General features: G+C 38.4%; 1 protein-coding gene across 4 annotated transcripts in view; it reads right to left on the bottom strand.

Annotated features, from left to right (window-relative positions):
- igf2bp3 (insulin like growth factor 2 mRNA binding protein 3) overlaps positions 1-25,930 on the bottom strand; it is a 98,448-nt gene that overhangs the window by 8,165 nt on the left and 64,353 nt on the right. For all 4 annotated transcript variants that reach the window (XM_062957156.1, XM_008112647.3, XM_016994366.2 and 1 more), the window contains 9 exons: positions 21,248-21,299; positions 21,099-21,162; positions 12,116-12,400; positions 10,084-10,218; positions 8,347-8,469; positions 7,584-7,719; positions 4,780-4,911; positions 2,793-2,912; positions 750-824 (listed from right to left, as the gene is read on the bottom strand). In XM_062957156.1, the coding sequence (XP_062813226.1) occupies positions 750-824; positions 2,793-2,912; positions 4,780-4,911; positions 7,584-7,719; positions 8,347-8,469; positions 10,084-10,218; positions 12,116-12,400; positions 21,099-21,162; positions 21,248-21,299 (1,122 nt within the window). The remainder of the gene's footprint in view (positions 1-749; positions 825-2,792; positions 2,913-4,779; positions 4,912-7,583; positions 7,720-8,346; positions 8,470-10,083; positions 10,219-12,115; positions 12,401-21,098; positions 21,163-21,247; positions 21,300-25,930) is intronic.

Here is a 25,930-nt window from a genome sequence, read left to right as displayed (position 1 = left end):
TGTTACTGTCAACTGTGAACTCCAAAAGACCTGTAAAAACTGCCAAGTTTCACTTGAATGGGACAACACTTTTTGAAGCTGTCTGAGTTCTGTAATTTATACTTAAAGTAACTGGCATATGCATTTATGCTGACACAGAACATCAGATACAAATGTCTGCTTCCAACAGTGAGAAAGAAGGCTAGGTTGGCATATTTTCTGAATAAAGCACGGCAGATATATCCACCAGTGTGGTACCTATGGTTTCATTTATCCACTTCTGACAAAATATGGTATCCAGACATTTTTTAGGTCTTTCAAGGTGATTCTAAAGTTTTCTAGTGCTGGAAATACTCATTTCTGTATTTATTTACAGCATTTATATTCCGTTCTTCTCATCCAAAGGTAAGAACACAGAACACATATACGGCAAACATTCAATGCCGATTATAACAATGGCAAGACAGACAACAGATAAGAGGTATATATAGGCTTTCCCGTCTTTTGGCATCTTTGGACGCTGTGCTCAGTTCTGGCCATCGGGGGTGCTGTTGCTCTATCTCCCTATCAAAGAGCTTTCTTTGTTGGTAAATTTCCTCCTTTTTCTGATCAAACGTCAAGCCTAAATACCTCCTTGCATTAATGTGGTTCCTATTTATCTATTTTTAAAATGTTTTTTAAAAAAATTAAAACACAAAATTCAAATATTTAGACAAATCAGGCGTGGCTCTAATCACTGCATAGTCACATCTCAAAAATGAATTCAGTACCTTGAACTGTGCCTCTGGTGGTCCAGTGATTATCACCATTCTCAGCTTGGCTTCTGGTCCTTCAGCAGGTGCAATCTAATAAAACAAAAGTTAAAGATTTAAAAGGTGTTTCATTCATTCACTCTGCTGCCTTTTTAAAAAAAGATGCAATTTATTATTTTATTATTTACAGTATTTATATTCCGCCCTTCTCACCCCGATGGAAACTCAGAGCGAATCACAATGCACATATACACGGCAAACATTCAATACTGTTTTTAGACATGCAACACATAGAGACAGATAGAGGTAATTCAACGTTTTCCAACTTCAGCTTCTAGAGGTTATGCTCGATTCTAGCCATAGGGGGAGCTGTCGCTTCATCCACTATGACGCCGAGCCCTTTTTGAGCATAGTATTTCCTCCTTGCTCTTTGATCGCTGGCTGTTTTATGGTGTCGTAAATTAAATTAACCTCCCCACTTAAGCGACTCCGAATTTCTCTACTCACCGCTGCAGCTGTTTTCAAACTGCTTAGGTGGACAATACGCTAGGCTATAGGCAGTCGGGTGCTCAATCCAACTCAAGCTTCGAACTTGCCACCTTCCAGTCGGCAGTGATCGATTGCTGCTGGTGATTAACCAGCTGCACAACCGCTATACACAAACCCTTTACTGTTCGATAGAAGTACCCCGTTAATATTAACCATATAAATTGGTCTGATTTATATATCTGTTCATACACCCAAAAAAAGGAATGCAAAAGTTATTTCCTTAAAGGGGGGGGGGGGGTGTTCCAAAACTTTTTTCACTTGCAATATCTTTATGTGACCCCAGGTATAAAAAATAGGTATAAAAACTAAGTATTTACTGATAATAAACCAGCATTTGCAAGGCTTCCTAAGCAGGCTGATTTTTCTTTTTTAAAAGTACAGGTGAAGCATCTTCTGCAGAGTCCGCTGTAAACACTGCACACATTGTTGCTAAAAGATTTGCATAAATGGATGGCATCCAGAAACGTTTCATTACTGACAAATTTTTGTGAGCCCAACATAGAACTAAGAGAATGCCCATTTGGGATCGGGACCCACAGTTTAAAAAGCAGTGGTTTAAACTATGCCAATTTAATAAAAAATTGCCTATCCAAGAACTCATCCAGAAAGTCACCAAAAACCATCCCCTTTTCAACAGAAATTTGCAGAAATAGATACCATCTCTTAGCAGTAACAAGGTCCTCAGATGTTGTTCTCAGGATCCAAGCAAGTTCACATGTGAGAAGACAGTTTATGAATTACCGAGATCCTGAGCTGCGCAATCCATTTACAAAGACACACTGCCTTGTTTCTTTTTAAGAGAGCTACATGTCACTGATTTCAGTCAAGCATATATTCATGCAAACATATTTATAATTACAGAAAAAGATACACCAATATCCCAGAAAACAGCTGGAGAAAGCTGAAAAATGAAAACTCTTTTGGAAGATTTCTGCAGTCATTAAGACAGAACGTAAAGGAGGAAGCAGAGTGAGGGTCTAAAGAGATAAGATCTTTGATCTGAGATACATTGTACTGTCAAATTGAAATGTCGTCAATATATTAATATATTAAGTGAGCAAAAGTCTAGACGGTGGGCTTCCTAAACAGTAAGCACTTCCAAGAGTTGAAACGATTTGCATTTCTTAATTTTAAATATTTGGAGCATCATGAGAAACACATTTACAGTACTTTCATGTGCACAATATGGCAAAAACACTTAAATTAAACAACATGGCATAAAGGTTTAAGTCATGTTATGAACAAACACAGTCTAAAAGTCATGACACCAATATGGTAATTTTTTTGCAGTTTACATTCTACTCCTCAAAGAACTTTTAAAAATATGCTTGTAATTATCTTGTCTCTGAAACAGACAAAGATCCAATTCATCAACAGCAAGTATCATTTGTTGTTTTATATTCAAAGCAGGATATCTTATCTTAAAACACAGAACAAATCAGTACTTGCAGAAACTTGATTCTACAGTCAATGAAGACGGGGAAAATTTGAAGTTCATCGCTATAATATTACCTTAATGGAAGCGCCTGCAAAACGAGAGAGTTGTTTGATGTGCTGCCCTTGCTTGCCGATAATGGCTCCCACTGCTAAGGCTGGGATGAACAGATGAACCGTCTCAGACTCTGGCTGTTGCTGGAGTGAGAAAGGGAAAACGAGATAGGCAATTAACAGCCTGAACTGTAACAAGCAACGGTAATAGCAAGGCAGAAAGCAGAGCTTTGTAAAATTAAAACAAAAATTAAATTTGCTGTGTTGGATTCAGCTGCTTCCAAAAGGAACTACATTTAGGGAATTCTTGTTGATGGGCTAGTCCTCCCACTACCCATAGATTTGGCTCCCAAACCATTAGAAGCAGATTTTCAAGAGGAGATTCAGGGCAAAGGAGAACATTCTGCTAGTAGAAGTGCTCTGCTGGATCAGAAACCTATCAGAGCAGGCATGGGCAAACAGTGGCCCTCCAGGTGTTTTGGACTTCAATTCTCACAATTCCTACAAGAGGCATGATCCTGTAACATGTTGGAGATCTATTCCAGACCTAACACAATATATTAAGATAAAAGCCACAAAATAAAAGGTGGTGTTTATAGAATTTAAAGAAATGCTTTAAAGAACTGAGTTGCGGGGCCAAAAGCTTTAGGACTACACAAAACAACCGTAAAACCTTTAAGGATTCTGATATCTCATATGTAGCCTTGCAAGGGAGAGCACTATTGTAGTTGAGGCCATATGTCCAGGAAGGTGTCCGAATCATTATTGTGACTGTACGAGAAACATCTTTGGCTACAGCTATCAGACAATACACCTTGACGGCCATTAGGAAAAAGAAGGGAAGGGTCTAGAAAGAGAAAAGCCGATTGTGCTTTTGTTACAGAAAGGAGAAAAAACAAAGAAAAAAAAGAGCTTCAAGGAAGAAAGAATGAAAAAAGGGCAGTGAAACTATTAAGAAACTCTAACAATGTCTCAGCTACAAATAGGAGCTGTTGGTGTCATGGACAAAAAAGAACTGAGGGAAAGATGCTAAAAAGTGTTTGTTAGAGAGGAGAAGCAGTGCTAATGCCAAAAATTTGAGCTTTGCAGAAGGTTCCGAAAGGTGGCTCTGTGTAGGCACAAACCTGTAAGTGTGATGAAGAAGAAACTTCATCTTATTTCCATCCATAATAGTAACTGGAACCCTTCCATCTACACATGTACTGATTTCATAAAGGAAGGAATTAAATTTTTTATCGTGTCAGAAGCGACTTGAGAACATATTGCAAGTCGCTTCTGGTGTGAGAGAATTGGCAGTCTACAGAGACATTACCCAGGGGACACCCAGATGTGTTACTAGGAGACCTCACAGATTTGAACCAGCAACCTTCAGGTCAGCAACCCAACCTTCAGGGTCAGCAGTTCAGACAGCACAAGAGTTTAATCCATTGTGCCACTTCAGCTCCCTCTGAGAATGTTGTATGTTGTATTATTTAAGTCTAGATCACATTCTAACCAAACTTTTAACTACCTCATTTTCTAAGTCCCAACTGACAAACAGCAACTAAATAAACATTTAGTGTATATAGCATTTTGTGTATATAACATAGTTTGCCACAAGACTTAACTATAGATTTAATATCCTTGACAGCATCTCCCCAAAATGTAATACATTAACAGAGTAAGCTTTCAAAAAGAATGGGTAAAAAAATTCTAGCCAATAGCACTTCTAGTACCTAGATGCAACAACAGATATTTACAATTTCAATTTATTATTAAATGGGACACATAAGTACAGGGATTTAATCAATTCAGATTTAATCTATTGCATTAACTCTCATTCCACTCTGTGCTTTCTAGGTTGCTCAGTGAACATTTCGGCCAGAATTCTTGTTGAAAGATAGCTCACCCTTTCCACTCCAGTTTGAGACAATGGAATGCTGTATGTTTCTACTAAGTCACAGCTACAAATAATGTGACATGTGAAGACATCATAACCAAACATCCACATTACAGAATTACAAACAATTACCCCAAATGGAGGATACGAAGAGGCTGAAGCAGCTGAAGCAACTCCCACTGAGGGAGGTGGTATCCCTGAAGAAGAAGGTGGGAATAGACCCAAGGCATTTAGATTTAATCCTGGAATTAAATGTGCTTGAAGCTGCAATGAAAAAAAGGAACAGTTATATCCTGCTGATATAAATCTTTATTTTTTGTGTGGTTTCTGAAAGTTTATCTTTGAGCCATCTTCCCCAACTTGGAATTCTATGTGGCTTGGAGTAAAAGTCCCATGATCTACAGATAATATGTTCCTTCCAGGTGTTGACTACAGGCAACAAAGCTCATTTGGAGGCATGGCTATGATGAAATGAGACAACGAAAAGTAATGCCAAAATCCTGCATCAAGGTTTTTTTTTAAACATAAGCGCTCAACATTTGTCAGCAGTCTTCTAAAAGCAAGTGCCATCTGGTTCTTCTTAGCAAATAAAAGGGGGGGGGGGGAAGCAGTGCAACGTTTTTAAAAATACAGCATAGCCAATAAAGCTGTTTTCTTTAAACACATTTAATGGAACATCCTCAATGGAGCCTGTAACAAACTTATCAACATATGGTTGAATTTCTGTTTGTTTTATTAACCTATTTCTATCATGAAATCACAGGGGAGCAAATACTGAAACAGTATAAAGAATGTAAACAACTCCAGATGAAAATAATGCATAATTTCTACAACAGAAAAACATATTGAACATCTTAATGTGCCGACATGTTTCACCTAAAAAGACCAATTGGTTTAAAAAAGAAGTATATGCAGAAAGGTCAATTAGGTATCCAAGGCATTTTAATATAAATCCACATCTTGACCTGGCGCGAAAAACAAACCAAGACTGAGACCAGTCAGGCCTCCCACTGGAAGGGATTCCATAAGAGAGATGCCACAGCCAAAACTTCTGTCCTCTCCCACCATATTGTCCCCAATGGAGGGAAACTGAGAAGAATCCTCAGAGAGGTATATACTGTATAGGGAAAGGACATTCCTTCAAATATAGGGCTTCATATGTCACCACCAGGGCTTTCAATGGAAACTAGAAGACATCTGGCAACCATGGCAATTCTTTTAAAACTGGCATCATGTATAGTATCCCATCTATATACAGGCAGTCACCGAGTAACAAACATCTGACTTACAAACAACTCATAGTTACAAACGAGATTGAGGCAACAGGAAGTGAGAGAAATTTACCTGCAGGAAGGAAAATTCACTCCTGAAAGAGTTATCATGGGGAAAAGCTTTCCACTGAAACTTTCTCACCAATCCTTCTTTTCACAAGCCACATTTTTCAAAAGGTTTAACACCCCTGTTGTGTTTGTTTTGCTGTCTGTGCCCCTTTTCAGAATATTTCACCTCACTTTTTATCTCTGTGATAACTGGATTTTGAAAAATTTGGGTTGTTGTGGAAAGCTTCAGTGGAGACACCCTTGTCCCATGATAGGGCGTGATTTCCTGTTGTCTCACTCCTCTTTGTAACTAGGAGCTGCAGCTAAATTGGATGTTTGTAACTTGGTGGCTACCTGTATTTGAAACTATCAAAGTTGAGAACTCTATAATAATAATAATAATAATAATAATAATAATAATAATAATAATAATAATAATAATAATAATCATAATCATAATAATCATAATAATAATAAAAACTTTATTTATACCCCGCCACCATCTCCCCAAAGGGACTCGGGGCAGCTTACATGGGGCCCAGCCCAGGACAATACAGTATAAAACAACATAAAAACAACATGTCAAAATACAATTAACCAACACAACTGATAAAATATACAGTATAACACAAAGTCAAGAAGCAATCTAACAGGGGCGAGCCGCATGAACACTAAATTAAAAAACTCGGGGTGAGAAAGGGATCAAATAGAAAACCTCAGGGGACAGGGACATCAAATAGAAATGGAATGAACAGACTGTTTTAAATTACAAATGAGGTTTCTGGCAAAGTGTTTTTTTCTCTGTAAGCAGAAAATGGGAGTTTGTACAAGTACTAGGAACTGGCTTTCTTTAGGAAACGTACTAATCCACTGTAGATTAGAAATGCCATCGAAAGGGCCTTTTACAACCCTATAAATGCTGGGCAGCACAAAGTGATGGTGTTAGAATTACATCTCCCAATCCTTTTCACAATTGGCTACTGGATAAGGCTGATGGGTCTTGATAGCATCTGGAGGATGACTCTTTACCTGTCCCTGCGGAAATAATTCAAACAAGCATAGCATCGAGCTCCCGTGAGCTTCAGCTGACTGATCCTCTTGGACAAAAGCCAGTTAAGTCGCTGTGATTGGACAACACAAAAGAGGAAGGTCCCTTGACTACAAAACCTATTGTAACTCAAGCTTTAAAGCAGAAAAAAGGCAAGATCACAGAATTTTTAAATAAAATGATTATTACACAAACTGCTTCTGATCTCTCTTTGAGCCTGGCAAAGGCTAGAACCTTCTCTCTTTAAGATCAAGAAGAAAGTTTCTGGATGTGCCTTTATGCACCAAATGCATTTGAGGATTATAATACCCTTCTGGTGACTGAAACACAGCTGAGTGGGTAAGAAAAAATTAGCAGATTGATTGGGATCTCTCACTGTAATTAAATAAAATGGTTTGGTGTTTCTTTAGTGCGCATATACTTTTCACCCAAAAGGGCAAGAACATGCATGGCTTCCCATCTAAAGATTAAGAGTTCAGCTCCTTCCTACATGCGTGTTTCAAATTATTTTATGTGAAGGAGATCAAATCAATTACCAGCTTAAACCACGCCACAGAAATTGTACTTACATTCATAGCAGCAATATCATTTTCATATGATTCCCTGATTTTCTTCATTATTTCTTCTTCAGCCTTAGCACATGTTTCAATACTGCCTTTAACCGTAATGGTCCGTTCTGGATTATAGAGCGTCAAGTCCTGCAATCTGCAATATCAAAGCAGCAAAATGACAAGGAGGAAGGAAGGGCTCAGCAGACATAAAACGACTGTGTAAAAAGAAGCTTTTTTCCCTAGTGGGTTTGTTAACCAAGGTATGCCTGTTGATAGGTTGAGTTATCTTTTATCTGAAATGTTTGGGATAAGAAGTTTTGGATTTCAGATTTTGGAATATTTGTACTTGCACATGTGTACATAGTGCAGTATCTTGGACATGAGACTCAAGTCAAAACATGAAATTCATTTATGCTTCACGTATACCTCAAATATTTATCGAGGGCAATTTTATATTATATTTTAAATAATTTTGTCGTGAAACAAAATTGGTGTAGATTGCATTATCAGAAAGCAAATGTGTCACTAAGCCATCCATCTTGACAATTTTGAAAGATTTGGAAGCATTCCAGATCAGGGATGGTTAACCTGTATATCATTTTGAAACTACTGCTTTAACCTATGGTTCTGTATCCTCTGTCAAAGTGAATTTGTGAATCTGCTTTGTGTCATTTTCTTTGTCCTGTATGACACTGAGGAGGAGATTGTTTAATACTTCAGCCATAAACCATAAAACTCCCTTAACACACACCATTTAGCAATGAAACCATTTAACACTTACGGAGATATTGTGATTTTAGTATCTGTGTCTTGTTCAATTTTCTTCAGATTCCGCCCTTCCTTGCCAATAAGCCGGCCAACAAAATTGTTATGTGCTAGAATCTTCAAGGGAATTTCTTCTGTACTGTAAGCAATTCAGATAATTATATGAATGCAAGAGACATATAATTCACTATTAATGCAATTACAAATCCAGAAAATGAACATTCTTCAAGAAAACAGGCTCTGACAATTAATGATATAATTAGGAAGTTCACACATTACCCAAATTCAAGAAAGAAAGAATAATTGGGAGCTCTAAAATGTAGTTGTTAATACAGTAGAGTCTCACTTATCCAAGCCTCACTTATCCAAGCCTCTGGATAATCCAAGCCATTTTTGTAGTCAATGTTTTCAATATATCGTGATATTTTGGTGCTAAATTCGTAAATATAGTAATTACAACATAACATTACTGCGCATTGAACTACTTTTTCTGTCAAATTTGTTGTATAACATGATGTTTTGGTGCTTAATTTGTAAAATCATAACCTATTTTAATGTTTAATAGGCTTTTCCTTAATCCTTCCCTATAATCCAAGATATTCGCTTATCCAAGCTTCTGCCGGCCCGTTTAGCTTGGATTAGTGAGACTCTACTGTATGTTTTAGGAAATTTTCAGAAGGAAGGAATTTCTTCTGCTGTTTCTTCTATTTTCTACTATATCTTTAACCCTCTACATTAAAGAGAGATTACTCTACAACAACTTGCCAAAGATGTCTCCATCTACTGGGTTAGAATCAAAGTCTACTTGTCTGAAACACATTCCCTCTTCCAAAACTTTTCTATTTTTGTCTTGTTTTCTATTTTACAGCAAAGATTATCAGTACCAATAGGATATTACACTATGTAACACGATTTTTGTTCCTGAGTTTTAAATTCTGCCTCCTAAGTTCCAAGCATCTTGGATCTGGACAAACATTTGTCTTTCACATTTCTCTCAGCTTGCACTTCTGGCAGGTTCTCATGAGAACTGGTATCGCTTTCTCCAGTCTCATGGGAACAGCCAGGAGATTCTAAAACAACTCTCTCCAGGCCACTTTTTTCCTCCTCTGGGCTCTCTGAATCTATCCCAGCACCCCTTTTCCTCATCTTCTGAGCACTCAGAATCTGACCAAGCTACGACAGGAAGGAACTCCAATTTAACATAAGAAAAAGATGAAGGGATGTCTTTGCATTTTTCAATTGTGAGTCTAAGTAAACTTAAAAAATCCTTGATCTATACATAACATATAAACATCTGTAAAAAAAAATTTCTTGCACGTAATTTCGAGTACCAAACAGTAAATGCACTCATTTCTAAAGATGGCTTTCAACTGCAGTTGTTTAAATGAAATGTGCACTCACCCATACTTTTTTGATACTCTCTAATGCTACCATTACCAAGCTGAACAAGAGTAACGCTTCTCACTTGCACATGTTTCATTTCCAGATATTAGAAATTAAAAGCAAAACCAATCAATAAACTGGCATCACAAAAAAGATGCTGGAAAGGGGAGTGAAAAATCCACTTCAATATTGCCCATCTATTGTTTTCTTTTGCCATTTTTTGACACATACAAACACTCCACCAGAACCATGATCCCCAACAGTATCCAGGGTTCATCTTTTGTTTTATTTATCATTATTTCTAATTAACAATTTCAGATGTGTCATTGAAACATGTGGATATATCATTATTAAAACATTATTGACTCACAACTTGGTATCTTGCGCTTCCTTCTGCATTATCTCCATGATGATTTTACAAGCACTTGAGCATCCTTCTGGAGTAGAATGGATTGTAATTGGTTTTTCAGCAGCACCTGCATTTTCTTTACGATGAATATCAATTCTAGAAAGAAAACGGCAGTAAAAGGCATGTTTTGTGGTTTTCAGAGATTAAGGTAGTCTGGATTCTATAGTAAAGGGTATGTACGCCATAATGTAACAATTAGGAGCAAAAAAGGCTATTTATTTATCTCTTCTCACACCAAATGACAGAGTCTGTCCATTCAATGTTGAAGGCAGTGATGGATGTTCAATTATCATTTGTTGATGCACACCAAAGGCTACCTCTGCAGATGCTACCTATTGATCTCTTGAAGAATGTCATTCTCTTTAAGTTTCCATTTCTAACCACATTCCATAAAAATGAATCATGGCATTAAGTCAACTGTCTGTCCTAGGAAACTATGAACGTCACAAGTGATCTAGTCAACTTAATTAAGCACCTTATCCAAGATGCACCTTATGCATCTTTGTGTAAACATCAAAACCCCCAACATTTCTTTGAGCAAATTCCAGAATAAGGCAAGTCCTGGCCAGCTTCTCATCACTAATAGCCTTATTACTCAACATGTTTACTAATTTAGCAAGAGACATCTTTCAGATGTTGCTTTAAGCAGCTCTATTGTACTTCAATGAATAAGCATGTGTTACCACCAGATTCAGCATGAAAAGACAAAGATATTGTCACAAAATTAACATAAATGTAAAACTTAAATCAGAGGAGCTGTCTATACCTGAAAAAATACTCTATATTATTAGTATTTGCCTGATCTGCATAGACCCCACATTTCTGGGGACTCACCACTGGTCTAACCTTTCAAAGTGGAATCTATCAGCTTCACCATTTCCATTTCTTATATGCACTTCTTGTGACCCTTGGAGAAATAATATTTTGACAGTGGAAAGAAGATCCAGACTCCCAGCTCTCCTGCCATGGACAGCCAGGAACGAGATATTCAACTTCAGTGCAAGCAGAATCAGATCATGTGCACAAACAGTTATATCAGGGATTTATTTTATTTCTCTGGCTGGTGGTTGGTTGTAAATCAGGAGTGTCAAGTTCATTTTCATTGAGGGCCAAATGAGCCTTATGATTGCCTTTAAAGAGCCACTGAATCCAGGGATGGAGAATCCGTGGATACAGAGGACCAGCTATATACACACACACACATACATACATAGTGGTTGATAATCTTTAATTTTTACTCAGTTTGGTTCACCATGTGTGATTGAAAGACAACTGTCATCACTTTTGATTATCTGTCATTCAGACTGGGGATAATGGGAGCTGCAACCTAATAGTACCTGTGGCTCTGAGGAAAGATTATAAAACATTTTAAAGTCAGAGATCATATCCACAACTCTATCTAAATTCAAACCCCACTATCCTGACTAAACAGAAGAAACTGCAATCTTACAGAGGTTACTGTATCACAACACCCATCAGTTCTAGTCATAATGTCTAATAATGAGGAGTACAGAAATTATAGTCTAGCCTCAGGAGGCCCCCAGTCTTAGGTAGGATTAAGCTTGTTCATTTCAATGTAGTTTATTACATAATTTCCCTAAAACAAATGAGGCAGAGGAGTAAGAACTATCTTCTGAGAGTGATCCTTTCTGCTTGCTGAAAATGAATCGTCCCAAAAGGGAAGGCATGATGGCAACGACTAGATCAGAGATAAATCCCTCTCTCTTGCTTAAGAGCCTATGCAGAAAGAACGCTATTGTAACTACAGGAACTAAGGAAAAAACTGTTCTATAAGCAAAGCTAGCCTATAAGAGTCTCAATGTACGTGCTGTTGGCAGACTCCTGGTTAATTAAAAGAGAAAGCTGCTATGAACCAAAAGAGTTAATGGATAGTTTAAAATAAATGGCAGAAGACAAGTCTATATTTCCTATATCTGCAAATGTGCAGGGTTGACTGTAATATTAATGGAAAATGTTTAGTAGGGCAACTTACTTTGACTGTGTCTGCTTTGTGATGTTTCTAATGGTAGCTCCTTCTTTTCCAATAATCGCTCCTACAAACTGGGTGGGAACCAGCATCCGTAGCGGAACCTCAGACTGTGGCTTCTGCCTCGAAGCTGCACCCGGTGAGCCTTGCCTGGGGGGCCCTCTCTGCCCAAACCCACGTCTGCCCTGTGGATGCTGTTGAGGAGGAGGTTGCGCTGCCGTCTCATCAGGAATATATGCAACTTTTAGCGAGTAGTTTTCCAGCTGGAATCCATTCAGTTTTTCTATTGCTCTGTACAGGATTTTAAAAGGGGAACAGGAGTTCATAGAATAAATTATTCAGTTGCAAATCTGCATACACAAATGGCAGACACCCATGAAACCATTTCATACACTTGAGTTATAATTAATTGTATTTAGTGCAGCCTTCTTAATTTCCCCTTGTTCTGCTGCTTCTCCTTATTATAGTGTCCTCTTTAGGCTCTTGAGCTTGCAGACAAGACTCCAGTCTTTTCTTATTCTTTCTTGGTATAATTAGTAATTTTTGTAAAATGCAGTACTTTTCTTATGACTCTTTTCTTGTAAGATTTAAAAAAGGATTTCAATCAAATAAGTCAAAATAGTAACTTTATTATTCAAAACACTTAACTGTCTCCAAAACTGTGACCTGAGAACTGAACTTATATGTGTTCACTTTGGATAGGAAAAAATATTAAGACATGACTTGATTATACCACGGAAGATTTCATATTATACTCATTTTGTTAGCTTTTACAAACCAATATTCCATACAAACCGGAAATACCTTTGGATTCAACTCACACATTCCAAAATAAGAACCTTTTTTTCCTCAAATACTGTATAACTCTCTGTTAGGCTCTTACACATTTTGACATCTCTGCCAAATACCATCACATATTTGTACATGACATATTTGTGATGTTTTCCCCAAGCTGTTTCTACAGAAAGATCTTGTTTTTTATTTCCATTAAACTATAATCTGCAAAGCTCACCACATGATGTTTTAAAGCAATTATCTACTGCTAGTGATAATGAAGAATGCTGAAAATACATTTTCTTCCAGCCCCAAATTATATTTTTAAAATAGTAATTTCTCAAATAAAAGTAAATTGAAAACATATTCAGGGAAAAAAAATTAAAATGGTTCTGAACAACTTCACTTAGCAAGATCTGCAAAATTCTAAAATAGTATGTAACGGATGTTAAGATCTTCTTGGTAGTCCCTGCTCTCGATCCCACCCCCTCCGAAGGTGCGGCTGGTGGAGATGAGAGACGGGGCCTTCTCAGTGGTGGCTCCTCAGCTATGGCACTCCCTCCCAAGCAACATTAGATCAGCTTCCTCCCTCCTGGTTTTCAAAAAGAAAGTTAAAACTTGGCTGTGGAATCAAGCATTTGGGAAGTAGTACAATCACAGTGCAACATGCAACCACGGAGTTGATACACATAAATCGGCTTGGACTATAATTGTGGGATTAGGTGCAATATTTTAACAGTTTGTTTAAATGTATTTATATGGTTTGTTTTATGATTTTAATACTTTATGTGCAGAACCGACCCGAGGTGATTTTAAAAGATACGCAGGAAAAAAAATCCCCCCCCCTGCGGCGCGGGAGGCATGGCCACGCAACGTGGGAGGCGTGGCCAGGCCTCTCGTGGCACAGGTGGCGCAGGAGGTGGGGCCAGGACGTGGCCCCGCCTCCCAGGGGGCTCGATAGCACCCCCAGAACATGGCGCCCAACGCGGGGGTGTGGTCAGCGTCCCGTGTTGGGCCGGGCCTGTTTATGTGTTACAGTAGAGTCTCACTTATCCAACATAAACGGGCCGGCAGAATGTTGGATAAGCGAATATGTTGGATAATAAGGAGGGATTAAGGAAAAGCCTATTAAACATCAAATTAGGTTATGATTTTACAAATTAAGCACCAAAACATCATGTTATACAACAAATTTAACAGAAAAAGTAGTTCAATAAGCAGTAATGCTATGTAGTAATTATGAATTTAGAATGTATTTACGAATTTAGTACCAAAATATCACGATGTATTGAAAACATTGACCACAAAAATGCGTTGGATAATCCAGAACGTTGGATAAGCGAGTGTTGGATAAGTGAGACTCTACTGTATGTATTTTATATGCTTCTATGTTGCAATGTGGCACTGAATTATTGCCGAATTGGAAGCCGCTCTGAGTTTCCTTCAGAGTGGAGAAAGAGCGGGTTAAAAATGCAGTAAATAATCGTTCCCAGAAAATGATAAAACTGTTTCTGAAACAAACAAGTGTGATCTAAATTTTAAAGGGGGAAAAGTGATGCACAAGGATGAAATAGAGCTAATGATATATTTCACTCTGATCTCTCCCAAACCGTCGTCATACTAAGCATCTGATGTCTTTGTCCTTACTTACAACTTACTAAATTTATTTCTCACATTTATATCCTGCCCTTTTCACCCGAAGGGACTCAGGGCGGCTTACAATAATGGCAGCAATTCGATGCCCATACAAATCAATATAAAACAGTGCATAAAACAGTTAAAACTATTAAAATACATTATAAATTACAAAATACACATTTCAAACATAAAATCAGATCCGTTCATCCTCATGCTTTGTCCGTAGTTCAGTCTGTGTCATCTTCGTCATTTATTGATTAAAAGCCTGGGCACACAGCCATGTTTTTAGGGCTTTTCTGAAGCCCAACAAGGTTGGAATTTGTCTTTTGGGAGGCTGTTCCACAGCCGGGGAGCCACCACCGAAAAGACCCTATCCCTTGTTCCCACCAGCCGCGCTTCTGTGGCAGGCGGGACCGAGAGCAGGGCCTCTCCAGATGATCTCTGGGATCTTGCTGGCTCATAGGAGGAGATATGTTCGGACAAATAGATTGGGCCAGAACCGTTTAGGGCTTTATAGGTCAAAACCAGCACTATCGGCAGCCAGTGGAGCTGGCTTAACAAGGGGGTGGTTCGCTCCCTGTAACAACATGGGGGACAGTACTGACCCCTGCGGGGCCCCACAAGACAACGGTTGTGGGGACGAGCAGGTGTTCCCCAATGACACCATCTGGGAACGCCCCTCCAGAAAGGACCGGAGCCACTGCAAAACAGTACCTCCGAGCCCATCCCAACGAGGCATCCCAGTAGGATACCGTGATCGATGGTATCGAAGGCCACTAAGAGGTCCAGCAGAACCAGCAGGGACACACTCCCCCTGTCCAGTTCCCGGTGTAGATCATCGACTAAGGCGACCAAGGCTGTCTTGGTACCATGCCCTGGCATGGTAAAGATTTTACCAACACAGGTCCTTGTGTCCAAAAAGAGATGGCAAATGACCAAATCTTTTGTAGTTAGCTATACTGTAGTATTTAGAATACTAATAAATACTTGAAAGCAAACAAATAACCAAAATTTTAATTTCAGGAAATTAAGGAATGCATTTCCATAGCAACAAACTGCTCTGAGTAGTGTGGGTTATAACAGAATTTTAAAGTTGAAGAAATATAAGTGGTATGATAGATCACACATAGCTGTTCTTCCAATGCTTATGAGGATGATAGATCACACATAGCTGTTCTTCCAATGCTTATGTTGGGGGGAACATTGTCTTTAGTTTTCCCTGTATATAAAGCACTGGTTCTCAACCTGTGGGTCCCCAGATATTTTGGCCTTCAACTTCCAGAAATCCCAACAGCTGGTAAACTGGCTGGGATTTCTGGGGGTTGTAGGCCAAAATGCCTGGGGACTCGCAGGTTGAGAAGCACTGATCTAAAGGTTCAGAGTACAAGGCAAGGTTTAGATCAAGCAAGTTGAATCTATTAAAATTAACCTCCAATTAACAAGAAAGTGTGCAAATTCTGTGCCAGGTTTCTCAGTAAAGGACATAATTCCTTAACCCTCAAAACTGAATTTAATCTTCAGGAACTTGACAGGCCAAGGAAAGAAAACTGGACTTCTATGCATAGAAGAGAGGGATTCTCTCCATTAGCAACAAATCATTTCTTCTCCACCAATGTTGTTTACGTGCATGTAAATCCAAAATATAACTATATGTAGTTCCATACTAGCAATTAAATTAATTGTGTTATTTAAATCATATATCACATTTAGTGAATGTTATCTACTATCATTCTGCATAACAGTGCAACAGGAGATATCAAAATATGGTATTTACCAAAGAAATGTTGAAATAGTTAATAAGGGTACAAGGAGCTGCTTATCTCTAAGCCAGAGATAATGGTTGGATTTGCACATCATAAAAAGCAATGCTTGTGCTAAGGTTTAGTTTATAAGCTACATGCCCAATTACATCCCGAGGCAGTTATCCATGGCTTGTTGATCACAACATCCAAAAGCTCATCTCTACCTCAACAAGCCAAGGGAGGAACCAATAACAAATCAGAGATAATTTTGCCAGCTTGTTGGGAGAAACGCAAGCCAGAGTGCTTAGTACAAATATAATGATAAGCCCGAACGGGAGGTCTGTGGTTTGCTTAGTCACATGCAGTGGAAGAAATCCAGGTGGCATGAACCAGCAGACAGTGCCATGCGCAGAAAGCCAGAATTCTCAAGGATTCTCACTGATCGTCATGTCTCAATGCACCCAGAGCTACATTTAATGCCCCAAAGCTCACTGTAACATGAAGACCACTGGCAGAAAACCTGAAAGCAACATCACAAAATGTATAGTCAATATAGAAGTACACTGACAAATAGTCTGATCTGGTATACAACAGTTTCTTATGTTCTAATTTATGCTTTATTAATAATATATTTTCTAACATCTAGGATTAATATATTTTTGCTTATCAGGAGCCAGAACCTCCAAGGACAGAAAACAACAGCAGCAGCAACAACAACAACCACAACAATACAGGACTCCTCGTAAGGACTTGTTAGTTTCAGGAGAATTACATATCATCACTGAACTTCTGCATACAATACTGAGGAAGGCCTTGCTTCTCATGATTTGAACTATTTGAGAATATTACTTCCCTCAGTTTGGAACTATACTTCTATTGAGTGCATCACTGAGTACTTCTATTGAGTTCACCCAAAGCGAAGCACTTTTTCCTCAACAGAATCAATTTAATGTTGACTCTCCCTAGGCTGACTTGCATGTCAAAATGGTATATAGACAAACAGTTATTCTTGACACTTATTTATATCCTGTCTTTTTTCCTACTATAGGATATAGGACTGCCTATAGCATTTTTTAAAATGACAGTTAAAACATTAATTATATAGATGGCAAAGAAGAAGTAAATACAGTATAACCTCCCCTCTTTGCAATGGGGGATATGTTCCAAGATCCCCTCTGCCCTGAAACCTGAAACTGTGGATGATAGCTAACCCTATCTTGTGACTATACTTAGGCCAGAAGCATACCACAGAAATGTGCTGGAGGATATAGAGAGGCCCCCCAACACTTCAAGGTGCTTTACTGACAACAGACTCAGATTTAGCAGGAACAACTTCCTTGCAGTTAGATGAGAGGGGACACCAGCATATTGATTACAATTCACTCCCAAATTCTGGATGAGTTCTCTCAACAGTATTATGTAGATGTTTAATCTCAAGCCTTGAAAAACCCCACAGGCCAGTGGTGGGAGGATAAAGCACAAAACTTCCAGAACAATCTTCTAAATCCTCCCCTCCAGAACTAGAGCTACTCTTCCAAGTTTCATCCCATTGAAGCATTCCAAAAGGATACCATGGTTGGTGGTATCAAAAGCCACTGAGAGGTCCAACAGAACCAACAGGGGCAAATTCTCGACCAGTTTATCCACTAAGGCGATAAAAGTCAAGCCTGAAGTCATACTGAAATGGATCTAGATAACCTGTTTAATCCAGGAACACCTGGAGTTGAGAGACCAGGATTTGCTCTAGAACTCTTCCTAATAAAAGAGATGTTGGAAATTGTTCAGTAATTATGTAGTGGAATTTAGTTCAGGGAGGATTTTTTTTTATTTTTAAAAAAGGTCTTACCACAGACTTTTTTTTTTTACAATAGGGAACTCTGTCTTGCTATAGCGAGGCACTCACCACCCTCTTTGCCCATTCAGGCAATTTCTCTTGGCTGCTTTTATAACCTAGGAAGGACATAAGCCTCGTTCACATGTGGTGGCCCTCACCGCTCCAAGGATTCTTTCCACATTCTTAGGTTGCACAAACTGAAACATATCCAATAACACGAGACAAGCAGGAGCCAAGACTACATCCGTTGGACCTGTATTAACCACAGTATCCAAGTCAGTGAGGATCTGAGCGATTTCACCAGCAAAATATTCTGCAAATTCTCCAGAGTGGTCTTCCAGGTGGTCTACCTACTACTCTTGTGGAATTGAGTGTAAAAGGTTTCTGGTTACTGCCTTCACTAGACAACACTGTAGAGATGCAATGGCGGCAGAAAGGAAAGTTTCCTTTACTGCAACAACTGCTGCTTTCTGATGGGCTTTAGTCAGACTTGCTCAAATGTTTTCTGTCATCAATGTCTCCAACACCAGATCCCTAGTAAATCAGGGGGCTGACTTGGCTCCACTCCATGGGAGGGAGTACTTGGGAGCAATTAACTCCACTATCTCAAAACATTTGTCTTTCTAAACTATCAATCTATAATGTCAAATTCTTATAACTGATCTTACAACTCATCTTCTATGAACAGCCAAGTTAAAAAAAAATCAAAGTTAATCTCTCTTTCACACAAATACAAATGTGTAACCTAACATTTTCCAGCCTGGTATCTTATCAAAGCTTAATGGTTATTGACATGGATCAGTAAACTGAAAAACACACCTCCTTCACGTGCCAGTGTACGTTCTCCCAGTGGTCCATTTTAAAATTAGTATAGCAGCATGGAAAAAGTGCTATGTTGCATATTATAAAATTGGTTCCCATACCTTGCCGAAATCCACTCTAGATGAGAGAACAGATGCAGAAGTGACAGTACTCTTATTCTGCTTCTCCAGGCAGGGCAACCAGCCAACTAAGACTTGGCACACTTGCTCCCTACCTTCTTTTGCTGCTCACACGCAGCTGCTGTGGGGCTGCACCTGGCTGCCTGGAGGCAACTGTTACTCCCCCACAAGCAACTAGGCAAATACTCAATTATAATGCTGCATTAGGGAAAACTGAGCTTTCGGTAGCTTAACACTGACTTCTCATAACACTCAAGAAGTCACAGCATGGTGTGTCGTCCAAGACAGAGTTCACGGTGGAAGAAATGTTTTGCCCCCCACACAAGTGTAGGGATCTAACGGTTATTGTCCTTTCTTAATGATTATTTCAATTCTGTTGCAAACATGTTTTTCAACAACATACTATACTATGAAAAATTAATGTGCATATTTCCCAATTCCAGCTTCCGATTTACATTTACATTCCAATAATACACACTGACTTTCCCCCCTTATACTCCACAACGGATGGGAGATGAGGGATGGAGTACAATATTGGAGTAAACTGATTTCAAAGCAGGTAAGCCCCTCCAGACATACAAGTCCTCAAATAAATCAACTATGACTGAGTATTTATAGCAGCACTACAGGATGAAGTAACGCAAACTATAATGCAGATGTCAATGGTTGATTTCAAGACACACACTCACAGACAAACTAAAGTCGATAATTCCAGTTAGCCACAAGGTGGCAGAAACTTCTAAGAAAAAAGTGGCAAGTAGTGGCAAGACAGAATTGCCTGAACTCCACGCTCTCTCCACTTCCGCCATACCGCTGTTTATTAGGTGTTGGCAAAAGGGACTTACAAGCCTTGCAAGTCTCTACAGGACTATTCTTGGGTGGTCTTATTTGTTCTTAGTGGAAAACCTCAAAGGGTGGAGACAGAATGATTGCTTTTAGCTCTTTCACCAGGACACTTCCTGAAAGGTTTCATCTTTGGAGAGAAGAAGGATGGAAGAAAGTGGCTGAAAAAGATTATACTAAGTTTGGTCCCATTTTCCTGCAAGTGCAAAGACGTTTTGCACTTGTTCAGTATCTGATTATAATAAAACATGGTGAGTTAAGTCTAAAAGGCCACCCCCTTTTGTGAATGAAAGAATCTTGGATTCAAAATCTGCCCCCAAAATAGAATGTGTGAAGGTGGCAATCTTGTTTATTATTACTCCCCATCCTTGCATCACCTTCCACCCTGCTCCACACCAGATTCCTGAGGAGGTATAGGAAGGCAAAGTCAAGAGCTTAAAGCATTTCATTTCTTAAATGTAACTGCACTCATGAAATACTGACACTAATCCCATATGTGGCTGTGTATACTGAACTTAAACAAGAATCAGAGTAATGATTCCACTAACTGACTGAATCAGAAGACAATTTCTAAGAACTGATTCTGCCCCAGCAGTTTTGAAGCTTTGAATGTTCTTGGATTCAATGTTGGCCATCTGTAGCAGTATTTGGGGTGCCTTATATTCTATTTCTATTCATCTTCTGTCATAGAAATAAGACACATAATTTTGTAATGTAATATGTAGTCATTAATAATTCATTCCCGTAGCCAATGTACACTCTTACAAAATAATCTGTGCACCATGACTCAGATTGAAGTCCCAATGTGATCAATGAGGCTTACTCTCAGGAAAGCGGATGTAAAAATGTGCCCTTAGGATTCAAAATATTATAAAAAGCAATGAGGAAACAATCCTAGCTAATAACACAACAAGCTTAAACAAATCTAAGCCTGTTCTTCTGCAACAGTATTGCGTATTAACATAATTATCATGTGACAGGAAGTAATTGCAATCTTATGGTGACCCTAAGGTGAACCAACCATGGGGTTTTCTTGGCAGGTTTGTTCAAAGCAGGTTTGCCATTTCCTTCCTCCGTAAGCTCAGAAAGTGCGACTTGTTGAAGCCCACTCAGTGGATGCCCACTATAGGAGTTTTCTCATTAACATAACCATCAGATAAATATTTGAAGCATAAGAAAAGATTGGAACACTACGATCAATGTAAATAAGTACTTACTGTCTGGCCTGGTCCTTATTGCCATATGTTACATTTACTACGGCAGTCTCTGTGTCAGTATTCACTAGAACCAAACAGAGGAAGAATAATTACATTTTGATCTTTGGTTACTTCTCTTAAATATAAAATAATATTAAGTTGTGTATTACCTTGCTCACAGTTCTCTACTGTCCCATACTGTGCTAGTAAACTGTCCAGCACCTATAAAAAAGAGCAGATTAAATTGTAAAGTTTCTCTAGCAACTATATACATATACATGCACTCTTGAGCAGTCTGCAAGAAACCTCAATTGTACAGGATGTTTAAACAAAGATGGACCGGATTTGAAATCACTACATCTCTCATGGAACTCTTACCACTTGAAAGAGGGAGGAATAGAGTTGCATAGTATTATCATTAGATGCCTCTCCCAGTGCACAAACAGCCCTTACCCTCAGTCTTTGTAAGGTGCCAACTTCTCAACAAAAAGCCTAATGAGATATTCTCCATTTATGGGGTTATTTTTCAGTTTTCTTTCTGGCTCAAAATGGTTAGTAAAATTTGATAACAGTTAATTAAACTGCTTGTATATCTCAAATAGCAAAACAGTAATAGAAACCCATATACAAGGCAGCCCCAGGTTACAAACATGATAGGTTCTGCAGGTCTGTTCTTAAGTTGAATTTGTATATAAGTCAGAACAGGTACATTTTTCAGTGCAACTACAGGTACACACACACACACACACACACACAGAGAGGCAGTCCTAGAAGGGATTTCCACTCCTGAAAGAGTTCATGGGGGAAAACGTGTCTCCACTGAAACTTTATCACCAATCCTTGTTTCCACAACAAGCCATTTCCCCCCCAAAATTCAATGATCAAAGGGACAGAAAGAGAGGTAGAATCTTCTGAACAAGGGTATAGACAACTAAACAAACACCACAGGGGGTGTCAACCCTTGCTTATGCTATCCAAAGCTTGTGCGTATGTGTGTGTGTTTGTATGGTTGTGGTCACACTTTAAAAATATACCTGTTCTAGCTTACATACAAATTCCACTTAAGAACAAACGTACAGAACTGTTCGCAACTTGGGGACTGCCTGTATATAGTTTTGAATAGCACAGAGAAGGGTTAACAGCTCTGTAATGTTTGTTTTGCTGGCTATGCAAAGAAACAGAAGATTTCACCTCACCTTTCTGTCCCTCAGATAATTGGATTTTGAAAATTTTGGGTTGTAGTGGAAAGAAGAACTGGCAACAAAGCTTTATTGGAGACACCCTTTCCCCATGATAACTCTAACAGGAGTGAATTTCTTTTCCTAGGAGTAGATTTCCTCTTATTTCCTATTGTCTTGCCTTTGTTTGAAACAAGGAGTCACATGTAGTTGTAACTAAGGGACTGCTAGTATTGCAAAAACAACCCCAATATCAAAGGATCAGATTGGGCTGGAGAGGGCTCAAGGCCAAACAGACAGTTTAATAAGTTTGAGAGATGACTCTAGCAAAGATCTCTTAATAGTCACTCTGACAGATGAACCAGAAGCGGATGGTGTTGTGCTAGAGTAAGGAGTCACAGGAGTGTAATCAGAAAACAGTGCTATGTGCAGCTTTCAGGTCATTCTAGAACAGGAGACCCCTAAGTCAAGAGGAGCAATTATGTTGTGCATGAAAGTTGAACACTAGATAGTGCAAACAGGTTCCTATGCGATGCTTCTTGACCAAGCACAAGAGGCAGTGTGAATAGCCATTATTTTCAGGGTTCCTCCCCACTCATGGGGACGGTGGCCACTAAAGCATTGGTTCTCAACCTGTGGGTTTCCCAGATGTTTTGGCTTTCAACACCCAGAAATCCTAACTGTTGGTAAACTGGCTGGGATTTCTGGGAGTTGTAGACCAAAACACCTGGGGACCCACAGGCTGAGAACCAATGCTCTAAAGGCAGGTGTAGGGAGACTGGGCCTCCAATGATTGATGATGAACAAGAAGCCAAAATGAAGATAGAGAAAAAAGTCAGATAAGTCTATCAAATCTGAATAATATGTTTCAATCAATGCTGCTAATCCAGCAGATAAAAAGAAATGAAAGGAAGGTGTGGAAATCACGCGGTTCACATGTATTGAGAAAGGGAAGAGTTAACAACAAAATACTTATTTCATAGCTCTAAAAGGTTCTGATTGATGCACTGTGTAGGTTCAGATAACTCATTTGTGTGGGTCATAGAGACTGTGAAGAAGAATTTAGTTTTATTAGACAAATATAGGTATATCCTCTGCTCCTCCCGTTTTCTCAAATTTTCTAAAATATCAATCTCTCCATAACTTGCTTTTTGTGTTTTAACTCGAAACTTAAATTTATTTGGGATCTACTACTGAATAGGACTACCTGCCTGTGAGTATTTTACGTTAGTATTTATATCTAAAGGAATCATTTCCTATGTGAGACCAAAGCAAAACTGTAAAAACTACTAAGATACTGTTATTTCACAACACTAATTGCTGCTTTCAATTATGTTCAAATTTATATAGATATAAATATATGGGTAGTAATGTTGGCTTCAAAAAAAGCTTATTAGGTCTGAGGTTGAAGACTGCACACGTTGAATAAAAGTTCCTAGCTATTATAAATTCTAAAAAAATCAAAATGGAAATATATGTTCATTAAACACAAAGAGCTAAATCAAATACATGCAAGATCTTATCCTTTTAAGAATTAGATTTTTTTTAAAAAAAAAACAAACCATGGCATAATCTTTATTTTACAGGCATATTTACACCAAAGTAAGCCTCAATGATTTGAATGGAACGTGTTCTCTCTGTGTGTTCAAGAATAAGAAATGATTTGCACATCTCTGGAATGCAGCTTTTCAAGTCAGACAAACAACAGGATTATTTGATACAACTGCGATTTAGGAAAACAGAAAATATTTGTATTTTAATTTAGATCAAAAGGTCTCCTTCATGAGAGGAAGATTCCTTCTGTAAGAGCAAACCACACTTAAGATATAACACTTCCTGCAAACCGTTAGCCTGTCCAGGTCTCCTTGCTAAATTTGAAGTTGCAAGGAAATAAATGATATTGTGAGGAATAACCAACAGCTCAAAATAATGCAACATGATAAATTATTTCTGCTCATCAGAAATGATCAGTGGTGGCAAAGAAAGTTAAAATATGTTTAAGTGGGGTAAGGATATGCATTATAAGTGCCATTCTTTTTTCAGAAAAACAAACTAACAAACACTATTCTAGTATATAAATAAACAGAATGTCAATGGCTAAATTTTTAGATATATTCAACACTAAAAAATGGCAACTCTGGGATGGCATTTTCAATTTCTTCTTGTTCAGTGTTAAAAGACACCGGGTGAGCGCTAAACTTAGTCATAGAATATGAGGCGTAAATCTCATCCAGGCCACCAATCTTGTATTTAAGTATAATACACTAAAGTGTAGTTTTCCTCTTGGAATTAATACTGTGTCTGAGGCAACTAAATCTTCATGCTATTTAATGGTGGTTAGAAGAGTGGGAAATGCCATAAATGACCTGCTTTATTATCAGATCAACTCCAAATCCAGAATTGTAAAGGACATTTATTTTCTATAAAGTCTGCAGTAATTTCTAAAAACCTTAACCACTAAGGTTAGACTGGGACGTTTTCACTTATATTGTAGTTCTTCCATTCTAAGATGAACATTCCCCTCCATATAAACTTCTTTAAAAATGAGCTGCAACTTAGATTCACAGGTTCTTCTATATATAAATAGACAGTTTGCTGGTTAGAGAAATCATTCATCCAAAGACCAGATATTCCTGGATTTGTTTTTATTCGGATGCTTACACAACTTAGGCATTCTATTTTATAATGTAAATCTGTTGGGAAATTTTAGCATTAGGTAATTTTATAAATTTGATCCTCTAACCATCTTTTACTAGTTTTACCACTTACTATTTTACTATTCTACAATTTTACAATTTTATTATCTATTAACCAAGCATTTATTATCTTTATAATTATTTTATTAGTATTTTGCTTGGTTTCTTTCCCTGTTTTTTTTCACAATTTCACTACTTTACACATTTTACAAGAGTCATATTTTGGAACTCTTAAAGCAATAGCATCAAAAGCACAAAGTATAGAAGAACAAAACTGTTTTTTTTAAAGGCTTAATTAGCTTTCAACAAACTAGGATGGTTTCTACAAGGGCCCAGCTACGTAAAGTCTCTGCTCTGAACACGGTGTCTAACCTAGTTCAGAGGTCAATTCTTGAATATTACGATCCAGCACACACAGGGATTGAACTAGAAGCAAGTGAGCACGGTGTCACGACCCAGGCTGCAGAGCACCAATAACCATACACAGAGGCCAGAATCTATCTAATATCTTTATTAAGGAAATATGTAAAGTTAATAAAAGCAAGTGTATGAAATAGTTCAGAAGTAGACCTTTCAGGAAAGGTCAAAATTAATCCAAAGAAACAATGTCCAATATAAAATATTAAGGTCCAAAGTTGTAATCCAATAACCGAAACACTCACTTTGCCAGGCAAAGTGAGGGGAGATGACAAGGTCCTTTAGTCCTTGAACTTGAGCAAGGCTAGGAAATAACTTGAAACAAGGCTTAATACAAGGCAACAAGGAACGAGGAGCGAGAACAAGATCCGTGGAATTACTTGGCAAAATCCGGAAAACAAGGCAAGGTCCGTGGAGGTAAACAAGGCTGGAAACGGGAACGAAGGCTTGGAAACGGAGCGAAGGCTTGGAATCAGGAACAAGGCTTGAAACAGGAACGAGGCTTGGAAACGGAGCGCGCTGTCCACACACAACTTACTCCAGTAGCTGACGAATTGACTCC

Source organism: Anolis carolinensis, chromosome 6 (genome assembly GCF_035594765.1).
Source record: "Anolis carolinensis isolate JA03-04 chromosome 6, rAnoCar3.1.pri, whole genome shotgun sequence".
Lineage (NCBI taxonomy): Eukaryota > Metazoa > Chordata > Lepidosauria > Squamata > Dactyloidae > Anolis > Anolis carolinensis.
The sequence above is the reverse complement of the archived record's forward strand: the minus strand, read 5'-3'. Positions and strand labels throughout refer to the sequence as shown.